The sequence below is a fragment of the Sinocyclocheilus grahami genome, unplaced genomic scaffold, assembly GCF_001515645.1.
Source record: "Sinocyclocheilus grahami isolate Dianchi unplaced genomic scaffold, SAMN03320097.WGS_v1.1 scaffold77.1, whole genome shotgun sequence".
Taxonomy (NCBI): domain Eukaryota; kingdom Metazoa; phylum Chordata; class Actinopteri; order Cypriniformes; family Cyprinidae; genus Sinocyclocheilus; species Sinocyclocheilus grahami.
This window is the reverse complement of record NW_015505256.1, coordinates 1,184,842-1,198,336: the sequence shown is the minus strand read 5'-3', so window position 1 is coordinate 1,198,336 and position 13,495 is coordinate 1,184,842. Positions and strand designations below refer to the sequence as shown.

General features: G+C 34.8%; 1 protein-coding gene across 1 annotated transcript in view; it reads right to left on the bottom strand.

Annotated features, from left to right (window-relative positions):
- LOC107586094 (inactive heparanase-2-like) overlaps positions 1–13,495 on the bottom strand; it is a 79,411-nt gene that overhangs the window by 8,532 nt on the left and 57,384 nt on the right. Inside the window, exons 7-10 of the mRNA XM_016273329.1 lie at positions 12,822–12,928; positions 11,228–11,342; positions 5,566–5,711; positions 483–629 (exon numbers count right to left, since the gene is read on the bottom strand). Coding sequence (XP_016128815.1) covers positions 483–629; positions 5,566–5,711; positions 11,228–11,342; positions 12,822–12,928 — 515 coding nt within the window. The remainder of the gene's footprint in view (positions 1–482; positions 630–5,565; positions 5,712–11,227; positions 11,343–12,821; positions 12,929–13,495) is intronic.

The following is a 13,495-nucleotide window of genomic DNA, read 5'->3' as shown; positions in this document are numbered from 1 at the left end:
CTGTTCTGGAACAGTGTTGTAAATACAACTTAACCACTGATTTCTAGTCGTGTCCTCTTTTGGAAGACCAAACAAAGTAGTTTTGCTTTCACAACAAAACACAGCGTCTTCACGACATGGCGGCGGCAGCAACAATAAAGTTATGCCTTCTTTCTTTGCGTGAACATTTGGGTGGTGTTATGCAAATCTTCTCACATCGTGACGGAGACGTGAGGGCAACGGGGTGTTTTAAGAGGGCGTTTTAAGAGGGCGTGGACCAGTCTTAACTTTTATAAAAAATATCTCTTTGGGTTTGAGACATTAGTCTTTACAACTTTAGGGATCTTATCTATTCACGAACAGCTTGTAACACTCCAAAGAGAAAGGAAAACTTGAAATCGCATCATATGACCCCTTTAAACCTAAAAAAAAAAATAATTTAACAAAATTTTAATTTATGAGTTTCATCTGTCAGTAAATCGCTGTCATGGATGATGACTTACATGGAGTGAAGTCCATCTGTGCCGAAGGGCTGTAACAGGTATTGGTTAACAGTTTTATTTCGTAAAGTCCCGGCCAGCTTGATTTTCTTCCGTGAGCGATGAAGGTTGATGATGTAGATGGTTATGGACCCTCTGACATAATCATGACTGCAGAAGAGAGAGAGAGAGAGAGAGAGAGATAGAGAGAGAGAAAAAACATTAAAAAATTACAATATAGCTGATTTCTGAAGGACCATGTGACACTTTAGACTGGAGTAAATGCTGCTGAAAATTCTGCTTTGTCATCACAGGAATACACTACACTTTAAAAAATATTCAAATAGAATAGTTATTTTAAATAGTCATAATATTTTAAAATATTACTGTTTGTATTTTGAATGCAGCCTTATTTCCAAAACTACTTTTTAATGGTAGTGTAGATGGCATTACAGCTAACAAACCTTCAATACTGATCATGTAATACACTTGAATCGCAAAACAAATCGATACATTTGAAAGTATATGGGCAGATCCTGCAGCTAAAATGTATCTAACTCTCCTAAATTACCATCTGAAATTCCACATACATTGTTCACGCACATACTGTAATACTGACAGAATCATTGAGTCTGTTCCCAGAATTCCATTTACGAGAGACAATGTGTTATAAGGTCCAAACCCTCATGTGATTTAATTTCAGTACACAATAACCAAATTATAAAGTACTGTATATAAGCAAAGGAGGCCCCAGGACTACGTCATGTAAAAGAGCTGATTGTTTTCATATAACAACTGTACAAGCATTAGCTCCCCTCCCAAATTCACTGGGGTAACAAAAGCTTTATATGTGTTGGACGATTGTGCTTATGTTACAGTGACTCCAGCATACTGGTCCTTGTTTTGAGGGTAATACCGCCGAAGAGTAAGCTTAAGGGAATATTAACTGAAGATAAGAATCTGGCAACATGATTAGGCAAACATGATAAAATTCAATAAGGATTCTAACATAAAGGCAAAGAAAACATAGCTGCAGTGCATGAATACCACATGTTGAAAAGGCCTAACTGCACCGGTCAGAGCTTGGCTTTTGTCAGGCAAGCCTGTTAGTAATCTCACCAATCACGAGCAACCCGGGCCATGTGCATCTTTACACCTTGGCGCACAGTGAATAGAGTTCAAGGGCAAAAATTCAGGAATGAGACAAACCCAAGACTGTGTAATGAAAACATCTCTCATGTCATGTGATACATGTGTGGTGTCTCAGTTTTAATAGACTTTGGGAACTTGGGTAGATATTTTCCAGAAGGGTGCATTAGATCAGACGAACAGATCGAAAAATGATAAACACTGTCCAAGACTTTGAAACAATGTGCCTCTCCAGCATTCGCATGGGGAACGTAAACATGGAATCCTTTGTTTGATGTCAGCAAATGGTCCTGGGGAAATGTGGACCGGAGAAAGCACCGAAAAGGAGGCCTGTTTTGTATAAGGGTGTTGTGAAGGATTAGTGAAGATACTGAAAGCATATCCGTGACTTGTCTGACCAGCCATTTTAACCACTAATAGAACGAAAAACTTGAAAGAGGCTGGAGGAATGAGACCCGAATGTCTGCAAACGGTTGCTGTCTTTGTAACACTGTTCGCTTTTCCACTGACATAGAGGAAATTCTGGGAATTAAATATTATCATTGTTGACATTTAAGAGTGTAATTTCAATAAAAAACATTTTCATTTAAATAAAATCGCCTGTCAGTTATCAATAAACAGTCAACGTCACCTTGCCACTGGACAGGCAAAGCAAAAGCAAAGCATTTAGTGAGTAGGATTAGCTGTAGACCAGCTGTTTTGGGTTTCATGGCATTTACAGAGATTACTTGTTCGGTTTGAAGGATAAGACACAATGTGATGAGATTTTGAACGCAGCCCAAAACTCTGTCATCTGTACACCAACCAGGGTCAGAAATTGGCTGAGTTTTGTAACCAGATAATATCAGACCTAAAAGCCTGAAACTCTCAACTAAAGAATAAGATATTAAAAGAAGAACATTCAAGTGCATTTTTAAAGATGCTATTAATACATATTTGATGTCAGAGCTTTAAATGACCTAATCATGCAATTACAAATCAATACCTAAACTGCAGTGTTTGGGAGCAATGCCTTACATAGCTAAGTCACTCACTGGGAAGCAAAAGAAGTCTCTCACTTAAGTAGCTTTTGGTAGACTGATCCATTTTGGTGATTCATTCTAATGATTTAATCATTCATTTTTTTGTGATTCAGAAATTCACTCAAGCTTCTTATGTTGTCTTTTATTAATCAAAATATGCAAATGCTGCTATAGCTTTTGACTCAATTCATAATACAAATTATGACATTTCTAGTTCTACTACTTGTTTTTAACAAATGTATCTCTTCAGTTTAATGTTGTTATCTACATTTAGAGCCTCACAGTTATTGCCATAAGTACTGCTCTCATTATAAATAAAAATGATAATATATGTGTTAAATACATTACCATTCAAAAGTTTGGGGTCAGAAAGATTTATTTTTAAAGGGATAGTTCACCCAAAAATGAAAATTACCCCATGATTTACTCACACTCAAGCCATCCTAGGTGTATATGGCATTCTTCTTTCAGACGAATCCAATCGGAGTTATATTAAATAATGTCCAGGCTAATCCATGCTTTATAATGGGAGTGGATGGTAGCCCAAAATTTGAAGTCCAAAAAATTGCACCCATCCATTATAAAAGAAGTCCACACAGCTCTGAGGGTGAATAAATGCTTTCTGAAGCGAAGCGATGCGTTTGTGTAAGAAAAATATCCATATTTACAACTTTATAAACCTTAATCTCTAGCTTCCGCTGACTGTCTTACGTGCGTTCAAGACAGAGTGGTGTTTTAAATTATTATTTTTATTCAGCAAGGGTGCGTTAAACTGATGAAATGTGACAATAAAGACATTTTCATGTTCTATTTCAAATAAATGCTGTTCTTTTGAACTTTCTATTCATCAAAAGTTCCTGGGGAAAAAAGTATCGTTTTCACACAAAAAAAAGAAAAAGAAAAAGTAATGCAACTGTTTTCAACACTGATAATAACAAATATGAGAGTGGCGTTTTAAATTATTATTTTTATTCAGCAAGGGTGCGTTAAACTGATGAAATGTGACAATAAAGACATTTTCATGTTCTATTTCAAATAAATGCTGCTCTTTTGAACTTTCTATTCATCAAAAGTTCCTGGGGAAAAAAGTATCGTTTTCACACAAAAAAAAGAAAAAGAAAAAGTAATGCAACTGTTTTCAACACTGATAATAACAAATATTTAAGTAATTACATCAATTACATTTAAAAATAATAAAATAGAAAACAGTTCATTTAAATTGCAATAACATTCTTCAATACTGCTGTTTCACCGTACTGCTGTTTAAATGCTGCCTTGGTGACCCACAGGGAAAGAAACCTCTTTCAAAAAACATCTTTCTGACGCCAAACTTTTGAACGGTAGTGCATTTAAAAAAGATATACTACCATTATAAAGCTTTCATGTTTTTGTTGACTGTACTTCACATTACAAGTAGCATATTTCAAAGTAGCTTCCCCAACACTGTTTTCTGTACGTTTCAGCAAAAACGTCTGTCCTGCAGGAATCCTGAAGCCAGAGGCCTGTGGTAGCACTGACACAGAGCTGTAACTGAGCTGAGACACGGGGATCTGTAGACCGTAAACCTACACTGCTGCTGAAAAGCTGGCAGGTCCCGCTCACATCATTCTGGGGTAATAGATAATCATCAAAGGGAACGATGGCACTTTTTATCTGGCCTGGGTACAGACCTTTCTATTGTCCCGCAGCTCTACTCCCCTCACCTGCCTGAGCCTCTGGTGTCTTTCAGCGCCTCTCACACTGTAGAAAGAGACTCCACACACTTGACAATTGATACTTGTTAAATTTTATGGGCTCTCACTCTGAAAGAGAGGCTGTCTGGACTCTGTAATTTATGGGTTCGAGAATGAGCAGGTAAGCCTTAAAATCCTCCACTACGGCTATGTACTCAGATGACGGGTGTCTGTGTGGAGATAATGCTACAGGTCAAAACAAGACAATTTACACACATATAATCTTGTTATGGTGATGCATTTGCTGTATAAGTTTTGTTCCTAAATCTAACAAGCAGCCTACCTACACAGCATTTTAAGGCATCACAAGTGCGTTCCTGACATCAAGTCAACATCAACATTTCACTGAGTTCTAAGAAATTGGTTCTGGAGCCAATTTTCACATTGGGTTAATCAAGTGGCAACCAAACACAGCACCAAAATTGTTGAATGTACAACATTGAATTACAGTGGTTTCATGCTCTCTGCATCCATTATTCCACCACATAAAACACTGCGGTTGGAAAAAAAACATGTTTATCTCTATTTGAAGTGAAGCCGTATTAAACGTAGTCTGGGCCATGTTTAAATTGGGAGTCAAAAATATTACGTTTTTTACAAAAATATTATGCAGCACAACCGTTTTCAACAACTACAATAATACTAAATGTTTCTTGAGCACCAAATCAGCATATTAGAATGATTTCTGAAGGATCATGTGACACTGAAGACTGAAAATTCAGCTTTGCCATCACAGGAATAAATTCCATTTTAAAATATATTAGTTATTTAATAAAAAAAAAATAATAATAATATTTAATATGCAACAATATTACTGTTTTTGTATTTAGATCAAATAAATGTAGCCAGGGTGAGCATAAAATACTTTTTTCAAATCTGCTTTGCAGCAGATTTTTATATTCATAGGAATACATTACATTTTAAAATCTAATTTAAACAAATGTTTTTACTTATTTATTTTTGATCACGTTTTCAAAAAACATTTTCAAAATATTTTCAACCCTAAACTTTTGAACAATAGTGTTTAAATATAATTTTTAATAAAACAACTGCAATTAATCTTATATAATCAGTTAATTTTGACAGTCCTAAAATCTTTTTTTTCTTTTTATATCAAGATATCAAGGCAGCTTACTCGGTTTTGGAACAGTATTGATATATTTGTATGAACTGATCTTACATTAGACAGTCCAATGAACCTACTTGTGAAAGCTGGTGCAGTGTGCATAGATGCGGAGTTTGTCCCGGATCACCCGTCCAGGGCGTGGTTTCCTCTGGAGACCTGCGACGTGCACCGCAAGCACCCTGGGGCCCACCAGACGTTTAAAGAGCAGAGATAACCAGTAATCCTATAATACCAACACACAAAACACGTTACAAAATAAAAAGCATCACTGAGTCATTTTTACTGGAGCTCTGCCATGTCAACACGCGTGTTAGGTCAAGCTATTCTTCCATGGAGTCGTGTTAGCATGGTGCACCTCTGCACAAGAAACATGATTCATACAAGATGATTCTGGTTTAAATACACTGGACAGATGTGGCATTTCTCCGCCAGCAGAAATCCAATGAATTCCAGCATCCTTCCATCTTTCAAAGGAGTTTTAATTTTGGAATTGGGAAAGAGAAAGATGTAGAAAACTAAATTTGAAAAGTGCAAGAAAATTGCTTTTTTTACGTTTCTTATATCTGCCTTTACTTTAGTAAGAATGACTCCTCTTTTTTTTTTTTTGAGATACAGTATAAAAAAATGCACATGTGCTTCAGTCTTTTATTGAAAGTGAAATTTTCTTGGATGCTCTGAATGGAGAGATAGAAGCATATAGTCTTTCTTTGGAAGCTTTTCTTGCTAAAACTGAGAAACAACAAAGCAAAAAAGAATGAAATGGCTCATAGAATTGAGAGATACACACTATATTTTTTTGCTTTCTGCCATCAGGGGGAACAAAGCAAATTTTCAGTCATGCTCTTACAGAAAAAAACTAAACTGAAAAAGATGCATATGCTAAATGTACCTTTGAAAAATGTGGTTCCTAGAAACCCTGCTTTAAATTTTGCATGAATTCTCTGCCAACCAGTATTTATTGATATTATTAAAGGAACTAAATGTTTTACCCACAAGCCAAACACAAAAGAATGTGTGCGTGTTTGTGTACTGTGCATGCAAAATATTATCCTGCTACATTTTATGGTCCAAAAGTCGTACTATTAGCATTTAATGATCCAGTAATCCCATCACATTCATTGCACAAAGAAGATTTTAGACTGGACTTTAACTGTACATTAACTGGCCTAGTGTAACCAGAGAACTGATTTCTACATCATTACATGCATTTTTATTGCATGGAAAAGTGTGATGGCTACCTGAATTTCACATGCACACTCTTAAAAATAAAAGTGCTTCACGATGCCATAGAATAACCTTTTTGTCTAAATGGTTCCATAAAGAACCTTTAACATCTGAAGAACCTTTCTGTTTCACAAAAGGTTATTTGTGGCGAAAGAAGGTTCTTCAGATTATAAAAAGGTAAGAAAGAGATGGTTCTTTAAAGAACCTTTGACTGAATGGTTCTTTGTGGAACTAAAAATTCTATGGCATTGCTTGAAGAACCGTTTGAAGCACCTTTATTTTTAAGAGTGCATGACTGCAATAGATCTCTCCTAATACCTCTCATCAGTTATCAAATTCAATACCTAATTGAACTGGTTCAAAGCAGCATGTGTGCATCAGGAAGTTCCCATGCAATCCTGCATATGGCAGCATTTAAAGGCTTCTTTTCCAGGGAAACTTTAACTTAATTTGCTCCGGCAGTGTACATTGTGCAGCATCTGCTATAGGCAGTGGGAAAAATTAGATTTGGGAATGGGTGGGTCTCTTTAAACTGCAATTTGACAAAAAAACATTGTTTTAAAAACGCCAAGAATTGCAATGTGTGATGCAGTGAAACTTCGGTATTGTCTATAAAATAATCACATTTTCTGTTTAATAGCAATTCGATTTCAAAAAAATATTTTAAATGCAAAGGTCAACATCTTAGGGCTATAGAAAAAATAACTGCCTGAGCACAATCTAGAACAAGAGCCTAGATTAGAGGTTTTCATACTGGTTTACACTGAACTGCATAGGGGTCCATGGAAAATGTTACACATATTTTTAGTCTATGAAAATGGTATGCAGATGTGCACTAGGTAGCTACAATCAACATGAAAATGACAATAAAGCTCAAGAGTGCTAACCTCAGCAACCTTCAGGTCACTTATTGTACGTGTACTGGCAGATAATACCAGTATTTCGCTTTAGAAAGCATTTCTCAGCCCACCCAGTAAAGCTCAGTAAGCGCAGAAGCTATAATGACTGAATAAAACAGAAACCACTTTAATAATGTATAAATTAAAAGTCAAACCGCTAAAGATCTGCGAGATTAAAAGATATGACCAAGTACTTTTCTATAATACCAACAGGATATAAGCAAATGTCATGTCTTGTAATGCCAGAGAGACACATATGAACTTAACGTGAGAGTGTGCAACAAAACGAATCAATTTTGACCACATATTAAACAACTGGGAGCAATAAGAACCTACAATTTTAATAATATTTAAAGGTGAAGCATGTAATTTTCGCAAAACACTAACCACAGACACTAAACGGAATTGCAAAAATGACTATATGGGTAGATTTTCTGGAAAAAATGTGAGCGGTTCTTGTCAGCGTATAACTTTCTGCCAGGAAGCTGGATTTTGCATTGACCCCAAATCAAGCACACCAACATGCCTCTATGATATTGTGCTGTTAAAATATTGCTGGGCATGTTGCTGTTGGGCACAGCGGGTGTTCTAAGTGGTTGCTAGGGAGTTTTGGGTGGTTGCTATGCGGTTGATTTTTAGCCAGATTCAAAGCCCACTTCCAAGTTTCTCTGTTATTCTGATGTGAGATATAGGGCACTAGCACATCTTTAATAATCTGAATGATTTAAGAATAATTCATACCGATATTAATTATTATTAATAATACTATTATTGTGCAGATTATTGAAGAGAGGTGCACTACTGCCTTCAGCCAGCAGATGAAAAACAATAAATAAAGAAATAAAATGAATGTAGAGATTATTGATGCTTTCACACAGCAGAAAATACAAATAAAAAATAGGATCATTTAAAAAAAGGAAGAATAATATTGTTATTAATATTATTAAAAATAATATAGTGCAGATTATTAAAGAGAGGTGTACTGTCTTTCACCAGCAGATGAAAAACTATAAATAAATATCGAAATAAATATTTGTAATATCGATATTAATTAATATTACTCTGCAGATAATTAAAGTCTACTATTACATAACATACATAAAAAACATAAAACACAATAAAAACATAAAATACAAAAACACGAAATACAATAAAAAAAATCAATATTGTTAATAATATTATTATGCAGATTACTAAAGAGAGGTGTAATATTGTAAATAAATAAATATGCAGATTATTGAAAATATTCAATATGAGCAAGAAAAATAGAGACTTATAATTGCCTCTGAACTTGGATTGAGAAACTATTTTAACATCAAAAGAATTACATATATCACCTTAATATTCTAAAGGGGTGGATGTATAATTATATAGGAATTAATGCACTTGAATACATTATTAGTGCACTTGTGAAATCTCCTGGTTTTGATTAGCATCCAATCAAGGGTGAAAACACAAGAAACAGCAAGAGATTAGGGGTAAAAAAAGAAGCAAAGCAAAAAGAGGGGATGAGATCATCTGCTGAGGTGTGAATGGAAAGAAATGGAGACATGACTCAGTAAGGGATTAAAGAGAAAAGGTTGGACCGTAAATTTTCCACGCAGGCCGACAGGTTGCGGCTGTTGCGAATTCTCACAGTGGGGCTTCTGGCAGTTTCCACAGACATCCAGCTATGTTTAAAGCATTGCGATCCCAGCAGGGGGCGATTGGTCCTTGGAATAACTAGAGATGTTGAACGAGAAGCAGGGGGAAAAAAAGATGACCGTTTCAAAAGTTGTGAGGAGTGCTTGACGAAAGAGCATTTTATTAAAAGATGCTCATTCTGGCTTGTGCTAGAAGAACAATGCTCCTGTTGAGATTCTGAGAAATCCAGATTCACATTTGATGGAGCGTTGCATAATCAATAATTTCTACCATTGCTGTATTTTTGCTCTTTATGTCTTCCTTTGGTTTTATTACTTGCACAGGAACATATGTTATCCTGAGCCGGTCAACAGGTCTGGATCTCCACTGCTGGTGGGCTGTAAAAGAACAGAGGGCCACGAGCAGATAATGTATCTATCAGCATCTGGAGTCAGTGAGGATTGCGTGTAGGAAGTAGAAGTTAAAGTAGATTAAAGCTGTTTATTTTTTATCTCTATGAAAATACTGTAAAAGAAGGATCCTGTCAAAAAAAGTTTAAGTTCTTTCTTAGATTTGATTTATAGTAACACATTTATATTAGTGTTAATTTCCATTTGATGTTCTGTTGAGATGGACTATACATTCTTAATGTTTGGGGTCCCAGAGAAGAAAATAATATTAAATGAAATTCATTTATTAATTTTCCCCTAAATTCTTTTAATATGCTCATATGACAAACAAAATATAATGTAACATAAAACATGTTTTTATAGATTTTAAAAAGATTTATATTTAAAATATGTATATTTTATATTTAATAATTTAAACAAAAATGTAAAATGCTGTGGCAAAAACCTGTTAGTGGTGGCTAGAAAAAAAAAGAAAATTATGTTTTATTTAAAAGATTCTTAATACAAACATATATTTATGATTTATGTATATACAAATACAAATATATTGTTTTCACAAATAAATGTGCACACAAAATACACACACATTATATATATTCTATCTATCTAGCTATCTCTCTATCTATCTGCACACACACACATATATATACACATTATATATATATATATATATATATATATATATATATATATAATTGATGGTGAAAATCTACATTTACCAATATATTAAATATATTTAAAGAATTGTTAAAAATAAAAAAAAATCAAAGCAGCAGGCAGAAGTACTGTAAAGAGTTTGTAAAAATAAATAAATAAAATCTGCAAAACCAATAAGAAAATGTTGTACAAATGCCATGTACTAATAAGAATCATGATGTACCATGTGTCTGAGCTATGAAAACACCCACAGAACATATGGGTAAACGTTTCGTTTAGTCATAGTCTTTTATATGGATATGAACTGCACCATTCTCAAATCAAATTGAAATTGAACTGAAGTCTTCTGTCTGTCCTGTCTCCAGGGGGCTGACCTGCAGACACTGTGAAAGAGTGAGGTTTACATAATTCAGGATGAAGTTGGCAGCGGTCTGGAGGGTGGGGATACCTGTGGAGTGTCCTCGGCTCAGGTTGCAGTGCTGTCAGCATCTGGCTGTTCCACACAGTGGGGCACACATGTAGAGGGGGTGGGAGACAGGTGATATCGTCTCGGGCTTGAATTTCAGTGCAGTTCGCCTCAGCTGCCCAGTATTCAACACCACAAAACACCTTTCATCTTGGCTAATAGGTCCCACGGGAAAAGCCATAAGGTGCCTGAGCCACATGCTAAAGACCAACTCTGTCTAAGACCATTTCCAAACACTTCATGTCGGAAAAAACTATGCCCAGGTCATTTTTACGTATGCGTTTTAGGAGGTTTTACAATACGGTAACCAGCATACCACACAGATAACTGCGTATGGTGTTAATCTGCGTAACCTTTAGTGCGTGTGGTATATGACTTGAATCCGTCTGCAGGTAATGTCTGAGTGTTAAACAGCTTTGACTGCTTTTGATTTGGGTTCTGTTTACGTGCTTAAACTTACAGGTAAAGGGTTGAAGTGCTGGTCGACGAGGTGGTTATATCCATAATCAAAAAAAGAATGTCGGAGTACAACATCAATCCCATGAGCTGCAGCGATACCAAGAGTGTTGAGCCACCTGAAGCGAGCAAAACAAATTGAGAACATTAAGAATGCAACAGAATTGAACAATTTGTCAGGTTTTTGCATTTTTCCACAGACAACTTTAATCAGTTATGTCAGTATTTAAAAAGCCATTTCTACTGGAAAAAGAAACACATTTGAAAAACACAGCCTTGAGGTGTAGTGGAAAGTGTATAATACAGGTTGTTCAAGGCAAATGAGCACTTTGTATTAAACTATTCAAAGGTGGCCATTCAAATATATAAGTGGGTTGGACTGAGCTTCATGTGGCCTGAATAAGTGCTTTGACATAAATTGGAATGCTCAATGTGGTTGAGAGGTGTTTTTCAACATGTCACAACTTACGTTCACTGTTATATAGTATATATATATAAATATATATAATATTATATATAGTATATATATGTGACTCTGGACCACAAAACCAGTCTTAAGTCGCTGGGGTATATTTGTAGCAATAGCCAAAAATACATTGGGTCAAAATTATAGATTTTTCTTTTATGCCAAAAATCATTAGGATATTAAGTAAAGATCATGTTCCATGAAGATATTTTGTAAATTTCCTACTGTAAATATATTAAAACTTAATTTTTGATTAGTAATATGCATTGCTAAGAACTATTTAGATTATAAATATTTAGATTTTTTTTGCACCCTCAGATTCCAGATTTTCAAATATTGTCCTATCCTAACAAACCATACATCAATGGAAAGCTTACTCATTCAGCTTTCAGGTGATGTATACATCTTAATTTCGAAAAATTGACCCTTATGAATGGTTTTGTGGTCCAGGGTCACATATAGCATATTGCAAATATGTCTGAGATTTTTCTTTTATGCCAAAAATCATTAGGATATTAAGTAAAGATCATGTTCCATGAAGATATTTTGTAAATTTCCTACTGTAAATATATTAAAACTTCATTTTTGATTAGTAATATGCATTGCTAAGAACTATTTAGATTATAAATATTTAGATTTTTTTGCACCCTCAGATTCCAGATTTTCAAATATTGTCCTATCCTAACAAACCATACATCAATGGAAAGCTTACTCATTCAGCTTTCAGGTGATGTATACATCTTAATTTCGAAAAATTGACCCTTATGAATGGTTTTGTGGTCCAGGGTCACATATAGCATATTGCAAATATGTCTGTAAAACATCTAATCTTAACAGCAACTGAGCAATTAATGCTTTGCAGACTGTTACAGATCATGCTTTTTTTTTTAGACATAAACATTCAGGTAAACTCAATCTTAATTAGTTGAAATCCTATATGTAATGCAAGTAATGATATTTTTTATATGGAGAGATTATGGCAAATTACTGAAGAATAATAAAGAGCATTAAATGAAGAAGTAATCTGATATGCTGTACTGACAAAGTGTAGATCACAATGATTAATCAGAGATCTAAACAAACTGATCATCAAAATAGTTAATTGCAGCCCCTATGAAGATACTTCACTTACAGAAAACCAGCAGCAAATGTGTCAGATATATTATTGGTCCCCCCTGCCCAAGCCGGACCAACTCCACCCAGCCACACACTCTTCTCTGGAGCATGAGTTTGAACAATCTGAAAGAAAACAAAGAAAAAGTTTTATCAATTGAAACACCATCCATAACTGAGTAATGCACAGTTGCGCACGTTTAATTCTTGCATATTGAAGACTTTTGGCTAGTCTGATCCACTTAAACAAGATGAGACCATCTGACAGTGACCAACCTGTTTGTTTGTTTTCGGCTGGTGAATGTGAAATCCAAAATACAGTACTGTTTTTTGAAAGAAATTAATACTTTTATTCATCAAGGATTCATTAAATTGATCAAGAGTGACAGCAAATACTGTACATTTATTATGCTACAAAAGATTTCCATTTCAAATAAATGCTGCTTTGAATTGATCAATTGATCACGGTTTCCACAAAAATATTAAGCAGCACAACTGTTTTCAACAGCTAATCATAAGAAATGTTTCTTGAGCAGCATATCAGAATGATTTCTGAAGTATCATGTGACATTGAACACTGGAGTAATGGCTGCTTTGCCATTACAGGAATTCATTATATTTTAAAATATATGAAAACATAAAACGGTTATTCTAAATCGCAATAACATTTCACAATATGACTGTTTTTATAAT